This window comes from Leptopilina heterotoma, unplaced genomic scaffold (genome assembly GCF_015476425.1).
Source record: "Leptopilina heterotoma isolate Lh14 unplaced genomic scaffold, ASM1547642v1 Lhet_120, whole genome shotgun sequence".
NCBI lineage: Eukaryota > Metazoa > Arthropoda > Insecta > Hymenoptera > Figitidae > Leptopilina > Leptopilina heterotoma.
In genome coordinates this window covers 2,667,760-2,694,563 of record NW_025110838.1, presented here as the reverse complement: position 1 = coordinate 2,694,563, position 26,804 = coordinate 2,667,760, and the positions used below count along the sequence as shown (strand labels likewise).

The following is a 26,804-nucleotide window of genomic DNA, read 5'->3' as shown; positions in this document are numbered from 1 at the left end:
GATTTAAATTCATTTAAAATTTTGCATTAATATTAATCAATTTTTCCACAATAACTTATGGGTAACTATTTTTATATTTTAGAAAGTTAAATTAATATCTAATATTATTAGTAAAAAAAGGAATTTTAGAAAATTTGAAATTAAAGTTTTAGAAAACTTCAATTTAAAAAAATTTAAATTATAAATTTTGAGGAAGTTAGATTTTTGAAACATTTTTATTCAAGTTCTTTCGAAATTAGAATTTTTAAGTATTACACACTAAAAAAAAAGTTTTACTTTCAGCCTGTTTTCGAGGCTGAATTTAAGGTGTAAACGGAGTCAGACCCATTAAACAAGGACAGACTTATGTGAAATACATGGGCTGAATTTAAGGTGTAAACGGAGTCAGACTTTTTTTTTCCTGTGTATATTCTCTTGTACGTACAAGTAGTTTATTTAATTAAGTAAACATTTTAATTGTTCGTATTAAGTAGTAGAAGGTGGCACAGGTCAGACATTACGTGTTAAACTATTGTAATAACGGTTTCAGTGGTATAAATTAATTTTAGTCAGGCAAATTGAATACGCTATATTGGTAGGTATGTTTTCAGTAGTAAAACTCGATTATAGTCCGACAAAGCCATTTTGATAAATATAAATAAAATTAATAATCTAAAACACTTCAGTAGTAAACATTGATTTTAATCAGACAAAACAATTTTCATTAGTAAATAGGTATATCTATAATAAAAATACTACTATTTTAGTAGTAAAAATCAATTATAGTCAGACAAATGGAATATTTGTAACGAAAATCCATACATCAGTTTCAGTAGCAAAAATCGATTTTCGTGACACAAAACTATTTAGATTCCTATGGATCTAATGTAAAATAAAAATGCCTGTTTCAGTAGTAAAAATCAGTTTTGAGTCAGACAAAGCAAAGACGATTTTTAATAACTACGATATCAGTGGTAAAAATCTGTTTTAGTCAGACAAAACTATTTTTATTAGTAAATATTTAAAATAAAAACAAAAACTATTGTTTAAGTAGTAAAAATCAATTTCAATCAGACAAAATGAATTTTATTTGTACTAATTGCGGTTTAAGTAGTAAATCTCGATTGTAGTCAGACAAAGACATTTTTATTAATATAAATAAATATAAAAATCTAAGACACAGCACTTCAGCAGTAAAAATCGATTGTAGTCATACAAAACTATTTTTATTAGCAAATACTTAAAATAAAAATAATACTATTTTAGTAGTGAAAATCAATTATAGTCAGCCGAAAGGAATATTTAGGTTTAAGGATATAATAAAAGTAGATCTTATTTAGGTAATTTATAATCAATAGTTATTGAAACAATTTTATTTTTTAAATATAATTTTTGAAAAAATTGTTAATATTCGTACACAGAGTAAAATAAAAAAAAATTAAAACAAATATTAATTTAATAATATTAAGAATTATGATTCTATTGATTTTTTCTTAAATATTAGTATTTGCTCATTTTTTGACAACTTGTAATAGTGATATACTTCCTCTTCTCTCCTTTATTCGGAAAATAAATATTTTATATTAAGTAGAAAAAAGAATTTTGAGTCAGACAATTGTTTTTCATAATATTTTAGGAATGGTCTTAGTAGTAAATAAATTAACGGCAGTTGAAATTTATTTGATTTATACGAACTACCATTTCAGTTGATCGAATCGATTTTGTTACGACAGAATTTATTACATAAATACCAACTATGGTTTCAGTAGTACAAATAGATTATAGTCAGCCGAATCTATTTTGAATTTTTTAACTATATTTTTTTCTGGTAACTTCTTAAATCAGGAAAACATTTTAACTCTTCATATTAAGTAGTAAAAAGTAGCATATGTCAGACACCTGTTTTTAAACTGTTGCACTGACGGTTTCAGAAGTATAAATCAATTTTAATCCGGGAAAACTAATTCTGTTTTTAAAATCTAATGTTTCAGTAGTAAAGCTCGATTATAGTCAGACAAAACCCTTTAGTGCAAATAAAAATAATCCAAACAACAATTTCAGTAGTCAAAATCGATATTGGTCAGACAAAACTATTCAGATTCTTATGGATTAGAAATAAAAGTGAAAAATACAGATTTAGTAGTAAAAATGAATTTTAGTCAGACAAGAAAAATTCGATTATTAATAATTACGATTTCAGTAGTAAAAATCAGTTTTAGTCAGTCAAAATTCACTCGATTGTGAATAAGTTTGGTTTCGGTAGGTAAAATCGATTTTAGTCATACAAGATTAATTCGATTTGTATCAACTACTGGTGCACTAGAACAAATCGATTTTAGTCAGACAAAATTGATTAGATAAAAACTACATATAGTTTCAGTAGTAAAAATAGATTTTAATCAGCCTAATCTTTTTTTGAATGTATTAAATATATTTTTTCAGGTAGAAAATACATTCTTAAATCAGGCAAACGTTTTAACTGTTCATATCAAGTAGTAGAAAGTAGCATAAGTCAGACACTTGTTTTTAAACTATTGCACTAACGGTTTCAGTAGTACAAATAAATTTCAGTCCGACAAAACTAATTCTATTTTTAAAATCTAACGTTTAAGTAGTAAAGCTCTATTACAGTCAGGCAAAACCATCCTGTGTAATGAAAATAAAAATCCAATCAAATATACTAAAATTATTGATTTAAATATAATTTATTTAATTTAATTGAAAATGATTTCCTTCAAATAATAATAATTGAATTAAAGTACAAATATTTATGTAATAATAGAAAAGTAATTGATTATTTGAATCAAATATATTTTATTTACCCTCTCAATGTTTTATTTATATTGTATTTTATTTATTTATGTACAATATTTTATTTATTGCACTTTATCAATATTTCATTTTAAGTCAATCACTATAGCAGAAGAATTCTACTTTTAATTTATTAAAAGAAAAGAAAAATCTTCCCTTCTGAAAACGAATTTTATTAGCAATGTAAAATTATTTCGCTTTATTGTCCTCCCTCAAAATGTATGGAAGCAAATAATATTTGAAAACCGGAAACAAGAATATTATGGAAATTCTGATTTTATCTATCCTACCAATATTTGCCCTTCCTGTATAATAATATAATACAAGTATCGAGAGGGAATAGCACTTTCAATGTCTATTGTTTTCTGTGGAACAAGTTTTGAACAAAGGATAAGTTTCAAATAGAAAACTTACAATATATTTTTGAGATAAATATAAAAAATATGGATTAGTTTTTTTTAAAAATTTGTTTTCCTGTTTTTTTAGATTACTTTTCTCCTCACAAAAAGTTGTTTTTGGTTAAATGGAAAGACAACTTTTGGCGAAAAGAGTTGAAACTTGGTTTCAGTTTATTTCAGAGTTGTTTTTTTTTTCTTTACCAGATTGACTTCCATTGACCTGTAAAACATTAATAGCTTTTTAGCTATTATTGCTTTGACATAAACGAAGATTAATGAATAAATGTTTATATTTCTTGTTCTTGATTTGTAACTTTCGAAAATTATAAAATAATAACTAACTAGGTAATTCACTCTTTAAAATAAAATAATATTTTTTGTTTTTTATTTTACAAAATTTGCAAATTTATTCAATTTAGTAAAGAACGGAAAATTTTATTACAACTTTGAAAGTTCAAGTAAAGAAAATTTTTTTCTGTTTAAATATTTTGAATAATTTAATTATTTTCATATCCATATTAATATTGTTTAACACCAATAAATAAATTATTTTTATATCAAAAATAATATTTTTGACAAAATAGAAATTAAATGAAGAGACAAAAAAAAAAATATTAACGTTCACGCTTGAATATACGTATATAAAACTTTAAGGACGTAACAGGAATCTAAATTTAAGTATTTTATATTATTAAATTAAATTTTCAGAATTAAAAATACTTTCGTATGTTTAAAAAATTTATTATATATTAACAATAAAGGTAAAATGCCTTATAGAAACTTTTTCCTTCTACTCTAAAATTATAAAAGTTCTCTCATAATTTATTTTTACCAACTAGAATCAATATATTTTTAAAAAATTTATGAAGAACTAATTGAATTTACTTTACCATTAAACTTAAAAGACAATTTTTCTTGTAATAAAGTATTAAAACCAAATTCAATAGAAGAATAATATTTATAAAATTTTTCATCAGAAATATAGCTATTTTAATAATTTATATTCTATTATTTTATTCTTTTTAAAAATTTAATTCAATTTATTCTCTTGTCAAATCAGAAAGAAAATTTCTTCTAATATAATATTAAAACTTAAATTCACTAAAAAAAAAGAATATTTATAAAAAATTTTTATTACAAAAATAGCGTTTTAAATATTTTATTCATTTAAAGGAAGTAAACATGAAATAATTTATTATGATAATCCTTTTATGCCTTAAAGAAGAAGCTTTTTACTGTTTTATTCAAGTCTTTGCGTATAATATATATTGAATTTTATTATAATGGCACTAATATAGTTTTCCTTTAAAGAAAGTATTTTTTAAACAAATAGATTTTTTAAAGAAAATTATTAGATCATTATAATTATAATATTTATTTATTTAAACAATAATAAAAAGAATCGCCCTGTAGTTGTAAATTATAATAATTATTGACAATAACAATAATAACTGTAATAATAATAATAATAATAATAATAATAATAATAATAATAATAATAAGTTAATTTCGTACTAAATAAGTTTACCTCACGTGGAAAATTACATACCTTTTGCAGAAAAAATTAAAAAGTAAATTACCTTTTAAGAATTTTTCTCTTTTCATTATTAAAAGCATGAAGGTAAATTAAATTTCTGAAAATTTTTAAGGAAAAATATTGCTTTAAAAAATCAAAAGTAAAAACATCACATTTTAGAGAATTTTTTTTTTTTTTTAATGACAAGAAAAAGAAAATGAACTTTGGAAAATAATTTTCTTTTTCTGAAAAATTGCTTTACTTTGTAAAATCAAGTAGAACTGAAATTGAACTTTAAAAGGGATTACACAAAGAATCGTAAAAAACTGATTTAATCTGCTGACAGTTTTCTATATTAAGTTTAAACTTGCAGAATTTGCATTAATCTCCAGAGAGTGCAAAATCTTCTTTAAGATTCTCAATTTCTGCGTGAGAAACTTACTTTCGCGTTTTGTTAATTAAAAACATTATGGGATTAAATACAATTCATTGATTAATTTTTTTTTCCTTTTTTTATTACTTCTTTCTTTTCTTGATTATTTTTTTTTAATACTTATTATTGTCTAGTGAGAATTTTGTTTTAACTTTTGATACTTTTTTTTACTCTTTACTTCTGCTATTTTTTCACTTTTACTATTTTTTACTTTTACTATTTCTTTACTTTTACTATTTTTCATTTTCATTATTTTTTACTTTTAATTGTTGATATTTTTTGATAATTATTCTTTTTCATTTAATCATTTTACTATGTTTTTTTATTTTTTTACTGTTGCTATTTTGTTACTATTTACTTTTACTATTTTTTTGCTTTCAACTTCTACTAATTGTTTCATTAATTATTAAATTTTAACTATTACTATTTTTTTCCTTACATTTCCTTTTAGTAATTTTTTACCATTAACATTTGCTATTTTGTATTTACTTCTTTTAATTTTAACAATTTTTTTTACATTAAAATGTAGTTACTTTTTACATTTCTTTATACTAATTTTTTTTTGCTTTTAACTTCAACTATTATTTTATTACTTTTTCTTTTACCAATTTTTTACTTTTTACTTTTGCTGTTCTTTTACTTTTTCTATTATCCATTTTTTAATTTTAACTCTTGCAATTTTTTTAAATTTCAAGTAGCTATTTTTTTTAACTTTAACTTCTACTAACTTTTTATATTTTTTACTATTTTTAAAATTTGTAATTTTACTATTTTTTATATTATTAACTTTTGTTATTATTTTTACTTTCCATTTTTAATATTTTTATTACTTTTTACTGTTGATATTTTTCTTCATTTTTTTTTTTTTAATTTTAACTTTTGCTAATTTTTTTTAACTTTTTACTCTGAGAATTTTTTTTTTTAATTCCAACTTCAACTAATTTTTTTTTTACTTAAACTACTTTGTACTTTCACAAATATTATCTGCATTTCTTCTATTTTTATTATTCTTGAATTTTTTGCAATCCAGGTTATTATAAAATCCCGAAAGTATACACAATATAGTTCTAAATGGTAGGAAAATTATGATTAGATCTTTCTTCATTTCTATTTTAATCGCTTGTGGGTGAAATAACACCTGCAAGCGGTGTTTCTCTACCAAACTTAATATAACTGGGTGTGTATATGTATATGTTATACATTTAACAGCGAGTCTAGCAGATGCTGTAAATTGGATTAGGAAACGTTCCACCCAAAGAGTTTACCGTAATAATGTCCTAGTAAATTACATAAAATCTAACAAAAGCAAAAAAAAAAAAAAAAAAGTAACAAAATTTCTTATTCAAAAAAGAGTTTTTTCCCAACAAGCAACAACGCGCAGTTTCTCCGTTCGCCTCTGTTTCGAATCATTTTCACATTTTTTTTTCTCAGAAATAAATTCAACTTAGTTAGAGAATTACTTGATGAGAAACGAAATTTTTTACTTTAATCCAACAAAAAAGTTTGTTTGCAAAATATTTTATAAAATTATAAAATAATACAGTTTAGCACTCAGAAAACTAGATTTATTTTCTTTCTATTCTTTTTTTTTATTTTTTCATTACTTTTTATAATTTTTATTATTATTTGTTGCGGTAACTAATCGCAGTTTAAAGTTTGTTGTTGTTTTCTTTTTTGTTTCGTAACATTTTTAATAATTTTTCTTTTTAAATATTTTTAATTTTAAAATTAATGTATTGAAAATCATCGAATTGTTGCAAAGAATTTTGTCAAAAAATTTGATATTAATAGAATTTCTTCTAAGAATTTTATTAAAATTTTAAAAAATTCTTATTAAATTCTTTTTGTTGAATTTCTTCGATTTTTTTTTAAATAATGGAGTTTCTTTAATAATTTTAATTAAAAATATTGAAAATAATTGAATTTTACGAACAATTTCTTTCGAGTTTTTAAAATAATAGTGTTTTTTAATAACTGAAATTAAACATTTAATTACCATTGAATTTCTTTAAAATTTTTGAAAATAATTCAATTCTTTTGAAAAATTTTATAACGAGTTAAGAAAAAAATTGAATTCTTTCGTGAAATTTTTTTTTTAAATATAATTGAATTTTCGCAAAGAATTTTACTATTTATAAATATAATTGAATTGTTTCGAAGGATTTATAAAAATTTTAGTAAATAATTGAATTCTTTTGAAATTTTTTATAACGAATTAAGAAAAAAAATTGAATTATTTCGTGGAATTAATATAATTGAATTTTTGCAAAGAATTCTACTATTTATAAATATAATTGAATTGTTTCGAAGGATTTATTAAAATTTTAGAAAAAAGAATTGAATTATTTTGTGAAATTGTTTTAAAAATAATATTGAATTTTTGCAAAGAATTTTACTATTTAAAAAAAATAATTGAATTGTTTCGAAGGATTTATTAAAATTTTAGAAAATAATTGTATTCGTTCGTAAAATGTTATTAAGATTTTGTTTAAAAATAATTGAATTTTTGCAAAGATTTTTTCTATTTATAAAAATAATTTAATTTTCACGAAGAATATTATTATTTATGAAAATAATTGAATTTTTGCAAAGATTTTTTCTATTTATAAAAATAATTTAATTTTCACGATGAATATTATTATTTATGAAAATAATTGAATTCTTGCGAAGAATATTATTAAAATTTTTGAAATTAAGAATAATTAATGAGTAAATTAGTTAATAGTTGAATTTTTTTTAAAGTTTGAATTTGAAATTAGTCAAAAATTCATATTTGAAAATAAAAAATTTTGTAATTTGCATAATAATAAATTGAATATCACGTTTTTCGCGCTAGCTCGCGTAATATTTGCTAGTTTATTTAATAAATCGACAAGTAATTGATTATTTGAAACAAACTTTTAATAAAATTTTCCCAGCGCAAGGGAGTTTTTTTTTGATAAAGTTTACCCGGTGCAAGGGAGTTGTTTTTATTTATTTTTTTTTTGTTAAAATTTGACCAACACAAGGGATTTTTTTAATTTTTTTGATAAAATTTTTCCGGTTCAAGAGTTTTTTTTATTCTTGATTAAATTCTTCCAGTACAATATTGTTGTTTCTATTTCTTTTGATAAAAGCCCGACGAAGTGTTGCTTTTATTTCTGTAGACTTTAGAGGAACCAAAATTTTTACGAACTAAACAACTTGTTTTATTTTTGTTTAATATTTAATACAAAAGGAAATTATTATTTTTTAAACATTTGTTTTTAATTTAATAAATAAAAAAAATGATCGCGTCCAAGATATAGCAAAAGAAGTATCGACAATCGAGTAAATTAAAATCTTTTTGAGGTGAATTATAAAGTACTTTGATCTGAAAATGGAACTTGTTCTACTTGTGTATCAAGAAGCTCAACAAAGTCTGTTTGTGACTTTTACTGGACAGGGAGTTTCTTAAGTAAAACAAGAACAGTAAAGTTTATTTTAATCTTATTCTTAAGACTTTCGTGCTGTAAAGTTTTATTGCTTCTTAGCAGGAGCATTCGCAAGAAAGTTGCCCCTTGACTCCAATCAAATGGATATACTAATAAAAAGAATATAAATATTTATTTTTTTCTTATTCATTTATTTATATATAAATATATAAATATATATATATATATATATATATATAAATATATAAATATATAAATATATAAATAAATTTTTTCATTTTGTCTTGATTAATTGCAAATTATATTAAAACGATTTAAATCACTTGAAATATTTTCTGAATGCTTAATTTATGTTTCGCAAAAGACCGTGACAGTGAGCAAAAAAAAAACAGGAAGCATTCTTAATTATATGGCAAATTCCATGGCCAGATTCTAATTAAGATAACAATTTTAAAAAAAAGGGGAAAAAAGAATAATATGCATTTTAATAAAAGAAAACCTTTATTCGTCCAATTACGGAGTTTAATTAAATGCTCTAATAATAATTGCTTTTAACATTTACAAGAGAGGGACAAACACTTCTGTCATATGCAAAATCTCATTAAATTGACATTACAACATTTGCATAACTATTATGAGTATTCTCAATATTCAGACAATGCAAAAATTTTGTTTAATAAAAAAATTTTCCTGAGAATATGTTTTTTTAAATTAAATTTTTCTTAAATGTATTTTGTGATTCTTTTTGATGCTCAGCGTTCCGGTTGATATGACGAGATGTTTATTACATAATATTTAAAGAGGAAAATATATATGAAAAAATAGAGAGATAGAAAATGTACAAAGGAAAATATTTATCGGTGAAATTTATGGTGAAAATTATTCTATAAGCGAAATAGATTTTAACGTGGTTTATATTTAATTAGAAATTTTGGAAATGTAGAATTTTAATTAAATTCGATTTTGTAAATTCCAATGTAATTGGATTTAAAGATTTTCTGGGACATTAGCGGGAAATAAAAACTATTTTATACAGAAAAAAAATTCTATTGTAATTGGTCTAAGTATTGTCCGCTCGGCTGTGAAATTAAAATTTTCTCGAACAATTATCAAAGGGATAAAAAATAAAAATCTTTTATCAAAAAATTATTTATTTCCAACTGATTAACTCTGATAAATATAAAAATTATTTTAAAAATAAAAAGTGAGAAGAAGATTTAAAGATTAAAAATAACTATATTTTATTCAGAAATAATAGCTCCTTAGCTTACTGCAAACAATGTATAGTAAAACTCAAGAAGTAAATATATATGGCGTGACTATAAATTTTCGCGATTCTTATTTAATGTCTGGTGCGCTATCACTATACGTCTTAATCAGAACCATCAACAAATCCGCCTCTACAATTGTAGAATAGTTTTTACATCCACTAGATTGCATCAAATTATTATCAACTTAGAATAAATCAATAAAAAAAAAACCACCTACATTTATATTCAACTCATAAAAAAATTATTTACAAAAATTGTCCTTCTGAAAATTAAATTCTTATAAATAAATTTTTCTCGAAAATAAATTTTTATTAATAAAAATTATATTTTTCTCGAAAATAAATTCTTATTAATGGAAATTATATTTTTCACGAAAATAAATTCACAAAGACGTTCAGTGTCATCGAAAAAAATTATTTTTTAATTTGATTTAAAGTAAAATTATCATCCCTGGGTTCGATAATAAGAATTTATGGAAATTCTATAAAAAGGAAGAAATCCTTTTTTGCACAGTCTTCATCAAAAATAATTAAACTCGACTCACTTATTATCCATGGAAATTTTAAATTCCTTCCGTATTTCTTGGTTTTTCGTCGAAATAAAAAATCACTTTTCACAATATTACCTCTTTCTTTTTTATTAAAAATATAATAATAGAGAAAGATGAAAAACAATTAAATGTTGTAATTTCATTGCAATTAACGCGAGACTATTTTTAATCAACTAAAGTTCATTACTGACAACTGTGAACAGCAGTAAACAAATTATTGAATACTTGTCGGCAAGAACGTCTAGATTTACATCCTCTGAATATTAATTTGCTTCTATAAATATTGATTTCGCCTGAAACAGTATAGCTATTTACACAAAAAAACTAACACGAAACTTTAATAAGTAGCTAATTTTTTATATCAACAGTAATAAATTTGAATAGAAATAAATACACAAAGTTTCAAAATTAGCAAAATTTTTTTAAATTGTAAATTTTAAATTCTACATTAATAAAAAAAATAAATTACAGGTACTTTATGAACTTTTATGAAAGATATTTTTTAATTTAAAGAAAAAAATAAAAATTTTCAATAAAGAATAAAGAAAAATATTTATTTATTAAATTATTTAAATTTGAATTAAATTTTTGAATTTCCTAATGTCTAAATTCCTAATCCTATTTTCCTAATCTTTTTTTCTAATTCTATTAATTTTTTCCTAATAGCATTAATTTTTCTAATTTTCCAAAAAATTTATTTAATTTATATTTAATTATTAAATAATAAATGAATATAAATAATAATTAAATAATAATTTAATAATTATTCAACAATACGACGAATTCTTTTTTGGTCGTGTAACCACTTAAATTTTGTAAAGATGTACCTATATCAAACTAGAAGGCTAATTAAATATAAAAATTTACTAATGAAAAACAATTGAAAATCGAATATTATAATTCACGAATAATTGAAATTTTGTACAATTGAATTATAAACAAATTAATTTGAAACTTCTCAAAGAGCTTTTTCCAAAATTATTAAAAAATAATACATTTATAGTTTATACCAAGAAGAATTTTAGTTAAAAACACGAAAAAAAATTTAATTTTGGAAAAGTTACAAATTATTGCAGAAATTCAATTAATTTCAAGATTTATATTCTTCGCAAAAATCAATAACTTCTTTTTCAAATAAATATTTAATCATTATTATTTTTGTACAGGAATTAAGATTCTCAAATTCAAATCTTCTGAAATTCAATAATTTATGAAAATATTATTATCAAACATGAAGAATTCTTTCGGAGGCTTTAAAAAAAAAATTTTAAGAATAAATGCAATTTTCTATCATTTTATTTAAAACTGTATAAAAAAATAATTGAAACTCTGCGATAAGTTTTGTTATTTATGAAAATAATTGAATTCTTGCAACAAATGTTATTTAAGAATTTTTTAAAGAATTGAATTCCTGTGAAGAATTCTATTTGTGAAAATAATAATTGAATTACGAAGAAAAATATTATTATTTATGAAAATATAATTAATTTCTTATGAAGAATTTTATTAAAAATTTTTTAAATAATTGAATTTCTCAGATTTTTTAAAAAAATTTTGAAAATAATTAAATTGCATTGAGAAACATTAAAAAATTGAAAATTATTGAAATCTGACAAAGAATTTTATTAAATTTTTTTGAAATTATTTAATTCTTGTGAAAATTTTTATTTTTAAAAAGAATTGCATTCTTGGGAAGAATTTTATTTTTTAAGGAAAAAATTAAATTGTTTCGAAGATTTTTACAATCATTTTTGAAAATAAATTGTATTCTCAGGAAGAATGTTATATTTTACGAAAATAACTGTATTCTATGATCAATTTTTGTATGATTTTTCAAATTTATAAAGCATTTAATTAAAATTTCTTAAAATAATTGAATTCTCGAGAAAAATTTATTTATTTATTTATTTATTTATTTATTTATGAAAATAATTGATTTCTTGCGAAGAATTTTATTCAAATTTTTTTTTGAATTCCCATAAAAAAATGTATTATTTACACAGGCACACAAAAAAAAAAAAGTTGTCTGTTCATTGAACCAGACCTACATGTCTTACAGTATTTTGACCCCCTGAATACGGATATGAAGTCAGAATTGCTCCATCACCCTCTGTTTTTTTTTAAATCGAGATAACTACCCTTAAGTCTAAAATTCAAGAACTAAATTTAAAAAAATGAAATAACCGCGGTTTCCTTCGGAGTAGAAAAATATATTTATGCGATTTCTTCTTTCAACAACTCAGAAATAATTTCAAAATTGCTCCATCACCCCCTGTTTTTTTAAATCGGAAAAACTACCCTTAAATCTAAAATTCAAGAACTAAATTTAAAAAAATGAAATAACCGCGGTTTCCTTCGGAGTAGAAAAATATATTTATGCGTTTTCTTCTTTCAACAACTCAGAAATAATTTCAAAATTGCTCCATCACCCCCTGTTTTTTTTAAATCGAAGAGACTACCCTTAAATCAAAAATTCAAGAACTAAATTTAAAAAAATGAAATAACCGCGGTTTCCTTCGAAGTAGAAAAATATATTTATGCGTTTTCTTCTTTCAACAACTCAGAAATAATTTCAAAATTGCTCCATCACCCCCTGTTTTTTTTTAAATCGAAAAAACTACCCTTAAATCTAAAATTCAAGAACTAAATTTAAAAAAATGAAATAACCGCGGTTTCCTTCGGAGTAGAAAAATATATTTATGCGTTTTCTTCTTTCAACAACTCAGAAATAATTTCAAAATTGCTCCATCACCCCCTGTTTTTTTTAAATCGAAGAGACTACCCTTAAATCAAAAATTCAAAAACTAAATTTAAAAAAATTAAATAACCGCAGTTAACTTCTGAGAAGAAGAATATATTTATGCGTTTTCTTCTTTCAACAACTCAGAAATAATGTTATTTCATTTTTTTTAAATTTAGTTCTTGAATTTTAGATTTAAGGGTAGTTTTTCCGATTTAAAAAAACAGGGGGTGTTGGAGCAATTTTGACATTATTTCTAAGTTGTTGAAAGAAGAATACGCATAAATATATTCTTCTACTCAGAAGAAAACCGCGGTTATTTCATTTTTTTTAATTTAGTTCTTGAATTTTAGACTTAAGGGTAGTTTTTTCGATTTAAAAAAAAACAGAGGGTGATGGAGCAATTTTGACATTATTTCTAAGTTGTTGAAAGAAGAATACGCATAAATATATTCTTCTAATCAGAAGAAAACCGCGGTTATTTCATTTTTTTAAATTTAGTTCTTGAATTTTAGACTTAAGGGTAGTTTTTTCGATTTAAAAAAAAACAGAGGGTGATGGAGCAATTCTGACTTCATATTCGTATTCAGGGGGCCAAAATACTATAAGACATGTAGGTCTGGTTCAATGAACAGACAACTTTTTTTTTTTTGTGTGCCTGTGTTATGAAAATAATTGAATTCTTAAGAAGAATTGTATTGAAAATAGTTTAGCTAAAAATTAGCTAACAAAAATAGTAGCCAAATAGTTCTATGAGGTGAAAAAAGTGTCAAAAAGTATGAATAATCAATATTTTAGTATTTACTAATATTAATACAAAATAGAACAGAATAGAAATATTTTTATCAACTATTCTTTTATAAAAATAAAAAATCTGATAATAATTTCCAAAAGAACTTGAAAATAAAAATAAATTATAATAAAAAACATAATGTCTTTATCGACTCATTAGATACACGTTTCTTGATAACATTCTGCAGATTAATTTATGCAGAAGAGAATCGCAACGCTAGGAATGAAAGGAGTGAGTGCATCCGAAGGAGAGTATCAAGAGGCGAAACATATTCATGCCTATTTAGAGGCATGTGCGCCCCTATTGTTATCCACATCACCGTATCTTGATAATTATATCAATTTCAATTATTATTATTAAACTATGCCAAAGAAGAAAATTGACAAAAATTCTCTATCGTCCTTGATCCAGATTTTAAAAAGTGAACAAATATGGCAAAACAAGTTCTATAGATTTTATCGCTTAACAGTTAACAGATATTGCTCGAAATACGAGAATATCGTCTCGCCTCCACTATATGATTGTCTCAATCATGTCACGTGATAGGATCTCAACTGTCACACTCCAGAATAAATGACAATGTCGCTCGTTTCCTAAATTGAATCGCACGAATTCATCACTATTTTCTACCTTCATATTTATTGATATATTGTTATTTTTTCCTCTACTGATAAATAACAAAATTATTCACCAAATAGAACTGAGATTATTTAGTCAGTAGCCACTCGAGTAAATTTCAAAAATACTATATTAATTAAAAAAATATAATTAACAATTATACTGTAATAATTAAATATTACTTTTTTAATTAATATTTTTATTATTTAAAAACAAAACTTTATAAAAAAATATAAAAAAATGAACACTTTCTATCGCTAACAGATAATATTTTCCTTCTGTTTAAACATGCGAGAGAAAGCATTTTACTTTTACTGAGAGAAATGTATATGAATTGTGTTCGGTATGTATTTTTGACATACGCGAACTAAAAGTACATTTAACAAAAGTCTCAATATTTGACAGAGATTTCTTAGTATTGTTGAAGGCACGAGAAATTTATCGTTTTCCAATAAAAGGTTAATGATTTATTGCGACGAAAAAAAAGGAAAACAAAATTGAAACATGTTTTCAGAAACCGATTTCCAAACTAAGCAACCTAAACTGTACTTTCTTCCGCATAATTTGTCTTGTAGTTTCAAGTTTGTAATTACAAAAATTCTTTCCACTTTTTCTTGAATTTAAAACGTTTGCTCTTCTAAATTTAATTCTCCGTTGAATTCAATTTTAATTTCGAAAGTAAGTTATTTTTTAAATGTAACAAATAGCATTTAATACAGTTTTCGAAAAAAATAACTACCAAATTTTGCGAATTTTTCTTATACTAAAATAATTGTTATAATAATAAATAAAAATAGAAAAAAACTTTTTGCGACAAACATGAAATATGAATGCCTGCAAAAAAGAGAAGAGAATTTAAAAATATGTTACAACAAATGTAATTAGGAAAATGTTTTCACATTATCTGGAAACAATCTTAACGAGTAAAGTTTCCAAGTACATAACCAAATGCTTCCAAGCATCTCACAAATAAAGAACAGAATTTAATCTTGTTCCATTTTCATCATCTCAACTGAGGACAATGTCACAATGTCTTTTTGTCAAAAGAAAAAAAAATAATAAGAAAAAAATTAAAGAATTTTTATACGTAATAAATCATTTAGCATTGTTCATCTTTCAACTGTTCTGCAATTACCTCAATTCTCTCATAATTATTCAAAGATTGTATAATTGGTGGCAATTATCCTATACACTGAATGTATAATAAGCGTTGTAATTACTTATAAATTCTTATTTCTAAAATAATAAAATTTCTTAAAATTTCTTAAAATTTCTTCTCTAAAATTTTTTTAAGAATTTTATTTCAAATTAAGACCTAACTAATCTCAATAAAAAATAAAATAAAGAATATGACAATAATAATATGAATATAATAATAATGTTAAAATTTAAAATCAAAAAGGAAATTTTTATTACAAAAAAAGCAAAACGATACTTTTGAAAAAGGTAATTTTGAAAATTAATTTATGAAAGAAAAATATTAGAAACAAAATCAATGTTTGAGAATATTGTACTCAAGTCGGAAACTTATGTTTCAACAATGAATCGAAATGTATTTTATAGAGGTAATAAAAATACAAATACAGGAAGTACAATCTATGGACAAATATTACAGAGAACAGGATGTACAATCGAAGAATATAACAAGTCGTTTATTGAAAAATCCTTTCTATGAATTGAATAGTAAGGGAATAAAGTATATAAACGCATCAATTTCCAGAAAAAAAAAATATAGAATAAAACTTTTATTGTTCACACTTACATTTAAGTGGTTATCTCCGGAAACTTAAAATTTTACGTCTCTCTGATATATTTAATATATATTTTCTTTATGAAAATTCATGAAACTCAAAAAAAGAGAATTTTCATCATTTTACTTTTATAAATTTACACTGTGAATAATAAAATGAATCTAAAGTTACAAAATTTAATTTATTCTTCTTGATGTATTTTGGGTATATTTCTGTACATACGTGGTTGCCACAAAATGATAAAAATAAAATTCGAGGCTTTTTCCCAGATTTTCCTAGTCAATACTAATGACATTCCAGTCCAAAATTAAAAAAATTTCTGGCCCAATAACGCATCTTCAGCTATGAAAATTTTTTTAAACATCCAAATACCAAAATCTTAATAAAAATTACAAACCAAAAATGTTTCTTCTTTAGAGATTCTTATATGTCAATGAGATAAATACATTTTTTTAATTTTAAGTTAAAGATTTCTTAAAAATCTTTAACAGGCAAAATTCCAGATATTTTTTTTAATTAAAATTATTTACTGTTCCTAAACTATAGCAAAAAAAAAAAAAAAAAATACCAATTAATATCTGTGTCATTAAAATTAATTTAATTCACAATTAATAAAAAGTAACCACAGCCGATAATCAGCAGAAGATGAAAAATTATTTTTTGAGTGAACTTTATCTTCTGTTTACTAACAATTGTTAGTACAAAATTGTTTAATGGTCCCAAACTATTACTAGAATAATTCTAATAATTATCTTAGTCATCAAAATTAATGTAATTCCCAATTAATAAAAACGTTTAAAAACAGGCAAAATTCCAGAAATTTTTTCCATTTCTATACTTTTTTAGATTTTCTATATCTTTTCCAGGTTTCCCAGGATTTTCAGGCTCTGTGACAACCATGTCAATATTAAATTCTTCTTTTTAAGTCAAATTTGAGCTTTTCTTCATCAAATTCGAGCTTTTTTTTATTAGAGAAGAGCTTTTTCCTAAACACTCAAAACTTTTTTAGAATTTATTTCCGATTCAGAAAAAATTTGTTTCTTAAAAAACAAAAACTGGTCTTAACAATTTTTTTTAACAATTCTTTGAGTCGATTATCAAAATTGGTCTCATTCACCTCAATTTGGAGCTTTTTTATTAAAGAAGAGCTTTTTCCAAAACACGGAGGTACACAGAACTCTTTTTAGAATTTATTTTCGATTAGGAAAAAATTTTTATCATGAAAAACGACGCTAGTCTTGTAAATTTATTTTCACAATTTTTGGAGTCGAATATAAAATTTGAGCTTTTTTTATTAGAAAAGAGCTTCTTCCTTAACACTCAAAACTTTTTTCGAATTTATTTCCGATTCAGAAAAAATTTGTTTCTTAAAAAACAAAAGCTGGTCTTAACAATTTAAAAAAAAAATTTTTGAGTCGATTATCAAAATGGGGCTTTTTGCCCTTAATTTGGGTCTTTTTTTGTTTAAGAAAAGCTTTTTCCCAAAGACGGAGGTACTCAGAACTTTTTTAGAATTTATTTTCGATTCAGAAAAAATTTGTTTTTTCATAAACGACGCCGGTCTTGACAATTTATTAATTTATTTTCACAATTTTTGGAGTCGAATATCAAATTTGGGTTTTTTTCATCAAATTGCAGCTTTTTTTTTTATTAAAGAAGAGCTTTTTTTCCGAAACACGGAGGTACTCGTTACTTTTTTTAGAATTAATTTTCGATTCGGAAAAAATGTTTATCTTGAAAAACGAAAGCTGGTCTTAAAAATTTTATTTAACAATTTTTTGAGTCGATTATCAAAATTGGGCTTTTTTCCTCAATTTAGAGCTTTTTTTATATTAAAGAACTGGTTTTTCCAAATAAAGTTCCATGGAAGTACCCCCTGGAAATTCTGCAAGTTTTTTATTTTAATAATATTTTAATATTTTTAGAGACTAAAAATAAGCTTTGTTGCAATTTTTTTGTCAAATGCGTAAATAAATTGCAACAAAGCTTATTATTAGACTCTAATCATAATAGAAATGTTAAAATAATATTGAAATAAAAAACTTATAAATTACCAGTAACTTTCTATAAATATTAAATTCTCCTTCCTCTCCCCCGATTTCTCTGACCTATATCAACTCTGTTGTTTGCACAAAAATAAACCCTATAATTATGCAAATTAATAAATTTATTGTTATTTACAGTCTTTCTTTAGAATCTTGACCCACTGAACCGAAATTTTAGCTATAACATTCCTTATATAGTACAAACTATAACCAGCCTGGATATTCTGTACAAACAAAAGCATTATGCAACTTGTGTCAATAATAATCAACCTGAGAGAGCATTGACGATGAGAATTGGCGACGTCATGTCTGTCGTTTAATTGAGGGTTTGGATTCTATAAGGGGATATACACCATTGATTGGTAATGGAGCGTAACCCCTTGTGTAATATTCTCTTAGAAGTCAAATTCAAACAAAACTGTCTTCATACTCTTTAAATTTAAATTAGTACTCAATTTTCGAATTTGATTACTTTTCCTTTTTGACTTAAAAGTAAATTTTACTAATAAATAGCAGTTTCTACTAATTTATTAGCAAAATTTACTAATTCAAAAGCAAAGAGTCTAATTCAAATTCTACTTCTAACTAATTCAAAATTTCAAATTAATAAACATTTTTACTAATTTAAATTTTGAGAGTATACAGAGAGACAGTTTTAATATTCATAAATGTTTTAATAAATATATATTTTCACATTTGCATATTTTCACAAACAAAATTTAATTTTTATTGTAGAAGAGAAGAAAAATGACTCACCGATCAAATGACGTTACGACAAGGGTGAAGACACTGGAAGCAACTGTTACGTTGGCGACAAAATTGCTGATGGTGCAGTAGACACTTCCAAAAGGCCAGTCCGAATTCAACATGAAGATGAAATTGAAAACGCAGTTGAGGACCGACATCATTAGATCCGCTACTGACAAATTCACCAGAAAATAGTTTGTCACCGTTCGCATTCGTCTGTGTGCTAAAACAATAATTATTACCATAAAAAAATTATTAAATTCAAATTTTTTATTTAAAAATAAAATTAATTTTATTCTCTAAATTACTTTTATATATTCTAAATTAATTGTATTATCAAAATTACCTTTTCTTTATCAGGGTTGACACAAAAATTTAATTTTATTTTTCCTTAATTTCCAGACAAAATTTTGACTTTTTCCCTGACCCTGAAGAATATTTTTATTCACTCCAAAAATTATTAGATATTCCAAAAAAATGTTCTATTACATTTATTTACAAATTTCTTCAAAAGTAAAATTATTCGAAAACATCAATAGTTTTATTTAAAATAAATATTTAATCATTTTTTTTTCATTGGAATTAAGATGTTAAAAAATTTCAAATTCAAAACAAATTCAAAATTTCAATTCAATTAACATTTTCTAGAATTTTTAATTAAAATTCTACTTTAAATCAATAACATCAATTATTATTCAATTAAACTTTTTCAAAAAAAATTAAATTCTACAGAATTGTTAGTTAAAAGTACGAAAAACAATAATTTAATTCTACGAGAAATCAATTATTTAAATACAAAAATAAATAATATTGAATATTTCTTAAAATTTAATTTTTACGAACAATTGTATTAACAACTTTTAAAAATATTTAATTACTTTTAAGGAATTTAATTAAAATTTTAATGAAATTTATTATATTAAAGAATTTTTTATAGCAATTTTTGAAAATAATTGAAAACTTTTTGAAGAATTTTATTAAATTTTTTAAAAATAATTGAATTCCTGAGAAGAATTTAAATAATAATTTTTGAAAACAATTTTTGAAAATAATTGACTTCTTGAGAAGAATTTAAAAAATTTTTTATTAAAATTCCTTAGAATAATTGATTTTATAGGAAGAATTTATGTGATTTTGTTGTTTATCAAGCTAATTGAATTCTTTTGCAAAATTACTTAAAAATTTTTGAAAATAATTCATTTTCTGCGACGAATTGAATGTTATTTATGAAAATATTTGAATTATTGCAACGAATTTTATTGTTTTATTGAATAATTAAATGTTTCTTAAATTGAATTATTTCCTCAAGTTTTAATAAAATTTTTAATAATAATTGCAATTTTCTATAATTTTATTTAAAATTGGATAAAAAATAATTGAAATTCTGCGATAAGTTTTGTTATTTATGAAAAAAATTGAATTCTTACAACAAATTTTATTAAAAATTTTTTTAAAGAATTGAATTCCTGTGAAGAATTCTATTTGTATAAATAATTGAATTACGGAGAAAAATATTATTATTTATGAAAATAATTAATTTCTTGTGAAGAATTTTATTCAAATTTTTTTAAATAATTTAATTTTTCAGGATTTCTTCAAACTTTTTGAAAATAATTAAATTCCATCGAGAAATTTCATTAAAAATATTGAAAATAATTGACATCTGATGAAGATTTTTTTTTAAATTATTGAATTCTTGTGAAAATTTTTATTTTTGAAAAGAATTGGATTCTTGGGAAGAATTTTATTGAAATTTCTTAAATAATTGAATTGCTTCGAAGAATTTTATTTTTTAAGAAAATAATTAAATTGTCTCGAAGATATATATACAAACATTTTTGACAATAATATATTTTACGAAACTAATTGTATTCTATGATCAATTTTATTATAATTTTTCAAATTTATAAAGCATTTTATCAAAATTTTTTTAAATAATTGAATTCTTGAGACAAATTTTGTTATTTATGAAAATAATTGATTTCTTGCGAAGAATTTTATTAAATTTATTTAAAATTATTTAATTCTTGTGAAAATTTTTATTTTTGAAAAGAATTGCATTCTTGGGAAGAATATATTATTAAAATTTCTTAAATAATTGAATTCCTTCGAAGAATTTTATTTTTATTTTTTTATTTTTTAATTCTTAAGAAGAATTGTATTGAAAATAATTGAATTGTATAGAAAAATTTTATTAACTAAATCTTGTAAAGAATTTTGTCAAAAATTTTTTAAATAATAGAATTTTGAAAAGAATTTTATTTAAATTTTTCGAAATTATTTAATTTTTTAGAACAATTTTTTTCATTTCTCTAAATAACTGAATTGGTGCAAAGAAATTTATAAAAAAATTGTTAAGTAATTGAAATCCTGTGAAATTTTTATTAAAATTTTGTTTAAATAATTGAATTCTTTTGGAAAATTGTATTAAAATAGTAGATATTAAAAATAATTGAAATGAGGGAAATTTTTGAAAATAATTGAAACTTTGCCAAGAATTTTATTAAATTTTTTTAAAAATAATTGAATTTCGAAAAAGAATTTTATTATTCTTAAAGATAATTGAAATTTTAATGAGATTTTTAAAAAATTTTTGAAATTATATGGTTTTTTCTATGGAAACTACTTTATTTCATAGTCAAGAACAAGAATTTAATTTGTGCAAAATTAAACAAAATTTAACGATTAATTTCATATAAATAACTTGAAAATAAATCTGAAATTCAGCTGCGCCCTTTTTATCGTAATTAATTAAGTACCACGTTACGTCTGTCATAACCAGTGCTCATTAATTACCAAAAGTTGACTCTCAACTTTCAAGAGGACAATTTCGATTTGTGTTTTTGCACTTTCTCATTTTTACTCTTTTGAATTTTTTTTTTTTTTTTTTTGACACAACTAACACAACATTGACGAATGTTAAAAGTCGTATAAACTCTAAAGGACTTATTTGCAGAAAAGGTATTCTTCTCGTCTTTAAGAAAATTATTCCCGACAATGCAGTATTGTGTACTATTGTTAGAAACTTGGCTGACTGCCGAACTACCAGTCAAGTTCCAGGTTCTCCTATTACACTCTAAACATTTTCAATCTAAAGTTAAGCATTTTAATTATCACTTTAAAAACTCTTTTTCTTCTTGTACACACCCTTATTTACTATTTTGTCACTAAACGTGAAAAGAATTGCAAGACTTTTGAAAATGAGTGTTCAATCCTCCGTCATGTCAGGTAGTTTAAAAAATAATTACGTCAACTCACGCAACAGTTTTTATTAGGGTTTTTGTGAAAATCCCTAACAAAAAATTATAAAAAAAAAAAAATTGTAAAATAAACTCATTCAAAAACCCATTACTGTCACTTTAATATAATTCGTTTTCTCCCTGACGAGCAGGTTCTTTTTTTCGATGAAAAAAATAGTTGGCGAGGAATCCTCACACTTTTTTGCAATCTAGACGTCACTAAAAAAAACGACTTAAAAATATAAATAAATCAATATATTATATTTATTTTTTTCATATTTATTTTATTTATGTTTTCAATTAATTTATTATAATTTTATTTAATTTCTTATTATTTATTATTTTATTTTCTATTTTATATTCATTTGATTCTTTTCATTTTTTTTTACAAAAATTTTGCGAGGAAAGGTTATTTTTATCAGATAGGATGAATTTGAATCAAATCGGAATGATCTGTGAAAAAAATTTTTTTAGAGAGGGCGAGAAGAGCAAATATTGATACAAAATCACGAACTTTCAATATAAGTTCGCTTTCAATTATTTGAATTCTCGTCCGAATAATCAAAGTCTTCTAAAATAAGTTTAGACTGACAGGTATTAAAAATTTAACCCACATTGCATTGGATTATAATTAATTTTTTAAATTTCAATTAAAGAACTAATTAATGATTTAAAAAAAAACTGAAATACAGTTCATTAATTTAGAATTCAGGTCAATATGTTACCGAAATTAAGTAGTATAGCTTTATTTTCGATCAGACATCATTGTGTCGAAGGAAAAAAAGTTTATTTCTCCCACTACTTAACGTGTTGTGTGAAATTCCTTTCTTTAAATTTTAGTCTTTACAAAATTTTTCTCTCGAAAATCTCTTGTTCTTATAAACTTTTTTGTATTAAAAACTTTTGTTTTACAAATTAATTATTTAATAATTTCAAGTTTTTCTTTTTTCAAATTATTGTTTCTAGAAAATTGTTGCTAAAAAATGGTTCTACAAAATTCTTACTTTTACAAAATTGTTTATATATAAAAATATTTATTTCTTTAAAAAATTTTATTTTCTAAATTTTTCTTTTCAGAAAAGTTTTTACTTTACAAATTTTTCTTTTAGGAAATTTTTTGTTTAGAAAATTTTTGTTTCACATACAAATTTAAATCAATATTCATAAACTGTCGTTTCTTAAAAACTTTAACTTCGACTCTCCTCGGATGATTGTCACACGAACAATAAATTTCCAATGTTGCGCGCTTTCAGTCGCAGACGGAATTTAAATAGCAACCTTCGTTCCCAATGAATGCTCGCATTATCCACTTTCCCTGTTCGATATCTAATAAAAGTTTAACTTGAATTGTAAAGATTTTTATATTAAGAGAATTTTTACTTCACTAAGCCCTCCATCAAAGGTTCGATAACTTCTCAAAGCTGTACTATATAAATCAAAATGCTGCATTTCAAATTAAAACTCGTTTAAAAATGCCTTCTTTAATTCAAAAAAAAAAAAAAAAATTTTACTAGATATAAAATTATAAATATTAAACAAATAACTGGAATATTAATATTAATTATTCCATTTGTTTCTTTATTCTAATTATTCCATAATTATTCGCATGTACATTTGAAAAATGTAAAAAAAAAATTTGTTTAATTTCATTTTTTAATATTTTAATTTTTTGTTTGAAAAATCATTGGATAGAATTATATTAATGAGAATTTTAATTACGACGAATTGTTCAATTTCGAGTTGAAAAATATTTAAATAATATTTAAATATTTAATATAGATATTTTAAATATCATAATTAATAAAATATTTATAAGAATAATGTTTCAAACAAGCATATTTTATTAATAAAATATTTACTTAGGTAATAAAATGGTGGCTTGATAAAATATTCACATAATAAAATATTGACTTAATAAAATATTCTCTTAATAAATATATATATATATATATATATATATATATATATATATATATCTTCATGCTTTCTTAGATCGCACAAAATTATATTTTCCTTTTAAATTAGAGTTCTTATATTAAAAAATTTCTATTCAACTGATTTTTAATTTAAAAGGAACATAATTTAATCGAATTTAAATTTATCAGAAATTTAATTTAACAGAATTTTAATATCGCTGAATTTTTTTTATATTTCCGAATGTTTATTTGTAAGATTTGTCATTTGATAAAAAAAATCATAAATATTACAAATTTTTATTTAAGAAAATTGATATTAGTTAAAAAAAAATTAGAAAAGTTTTTAAACGAATTTAAAATTTCACTGATCAGTATAATCAATTATTTAAAATTTTCAATTATTTAAATTTTATTTATTGAGTGATTTTCAATTATTTCAATTATTATATATGAAGCAGAATTTATCACTCTGTCGAAAATTATATATGTGAGAAAAAATTATTATTTGTTTTTTAATTATATTTATTAGTATATTCAGTGTTTTTCAATTATTCCAATTATTTGATTTTGATTTAGTTTAATTTTTACTCATTGTGTGATTTTCAATTGTTTCAATTATTATTATTTGATTTTAAATTATTTTAATTATTAATTGTCTATTTGATTTTGAATTTTTTGAATTATTATTTGATTTTGATTTAAATTTTATATTTTATTCATTCTGTGATTTTCAATTATTAAAATTTTTAAATATTGTGTGATTGTTAATTATTTAAATTATTATTTTAATTTAAATTATTTTGTAACTTTCAATTATTTTAATTATTAATTGTTTATTTGATATTAAATTATTATAAATATCATATTTCATTTGAAATTCAATTGAAATTTTATATTGTGTATCTTGAATCATTTAAAATCTTTATTATTTTATTTTCACAAGTAATTCAATATTAAATTATAATTTTATTTAAAGGATTCACAGTGGAAAGTAACTGCTGCCTTGGTAAAATTCAAGTTTTGAAATTATTCAGAGAACAGTAAAAATAAAATTTTCTACAAGAGAATTTAAAACACTAAAAATAGTTTAGGTTGATCGATTGGACTCGAAGAAAGAATTTTATGTCACCTGTGAGACATAAAATTTAAAAAATTTGCCTCTCTATATCTCATATGGGATTCGGGAAATTCATGAAATTGTTATATATATACGTACTCACAGGCACTGTATGGTAGTTTTTACAAGACTGTATTTTTTGGTATTTCTAATATATTCATCATTATCATATAATATATGTTTTTTTATATCGAAACATATTTTTTATGTTAAAACGTATCTTTTATACCGAAAGGAATTTTTTACATTAAAATTTATTTTTTATACGAAAAAACATTTCTTTTACATCAAAATTTATTTTTTATACGAAAAAACATTTTCTTTACATCAAAATATATTTTTTATACCAAAACATATTTTTTCTAGTTTCTACTAAAATAATCAGTGACAATAATCACTGACAATTAGTTTTTCTTTTATTTAAGCAAAAAAAAATTTTTTCACCAACATTAGTCTTGAGTAATTAATTTTCATATCAGAATTTCTCTAATATTGCGTACAACATTCACGAACAACTATAGTAAAGTAAAAAAAAAATGATAAAATACATGACGCAACATGCAAATTTTTGCAATTATTACACATCTATATTTATTGCAAATTGAGTGTAAATTGCTTGTAAATTGTTCCTATTGCAATGAAAATAGTTTTAGCAATATTTTCGGAATGCGCACTCGTTTTCAAAGCAAAATTGAAACGAATATAACGGCATTCGCAAGAAAAGCAATTTATGTGAGCCAAAGTAATTGGACGTACAGTGTACTTGACATTATTCGAGGAAAGCTTTCGGTATTTCTCACACGTTTTACACTGTGGCAGTGTATCTATATAATACTTAAATAAAATGCGTTGAAAATTGTCCACAGGGGCATTATAAAAATATTGTAGTATGGCCAGTTTCATATGTTCATAAAAGAAAAACATTTCTGATTTTTTTTGTCACAAGTGTGCAAAAAAATAAGGGAAAAAACATTTACAATTTGAAAATTGTTACTATAAGAAGAAATTTCTCTTTCAATTTCTAATTTGAAAATTGTTCATATAAAAATTTTTTTTCATTTGTTAATTTAAAAGAAACTCTCTTTCAGTTCTTAATTTAAAAGAGAATTTTTTTCCATTGTTAACGTAAATGAAACTTTTTTTTTAATTGTCCATTTAAAGGAAACTTTTTTTTCTATTGTTAATTTAAAAGGGGCTTTTTTAATAATGCAAATTATCTTCGGTGGTAATCCAACTACCAAAAAAAAGCCGAACTAAAAATATTATTTATACCAAATATAATTTATTTGAGTTAAATAAAATATTTGTCTCTAAGCCAACTAAATTAATTACTTTTTTTTAAATAAAATTTTTATTCGATTTAAATAAAATTTAACCTAAACCAAATAAAATTTATTTGAAACAAATAAAAAGTCTAGTCAAATTTTTTTTCTGGATGTAAAACCCTCGATAATTTTGAGTTTTTTG

At 22.3% G+C, this 26,804-nt stretch overlaps 1 protein-coding gene across 2 annotated transcripts in view; it reads right to left on the bottom strand.

Moving 5' to 3' along the window:
* LOC122510379 (tachykinin-like peptides receptor 86C) overlaps nt 1–26,804 on the bottom strand; it is a gene marked incomplete at its 3' end in the record, with an annotated part of 114,050 nt that overhangs the window by 25,947 nt on the left and 61,299 nt on the right. For both annotated transcript variants that reach the window (XM_043624995.1, XM_043625003.1), the window contains 1 exon segment: nt 19,075–19,288. In XM_043624995.1, coding sequence (XP_043480930.1) covers nt 19,075–19,288 — 214 coding nt within the window.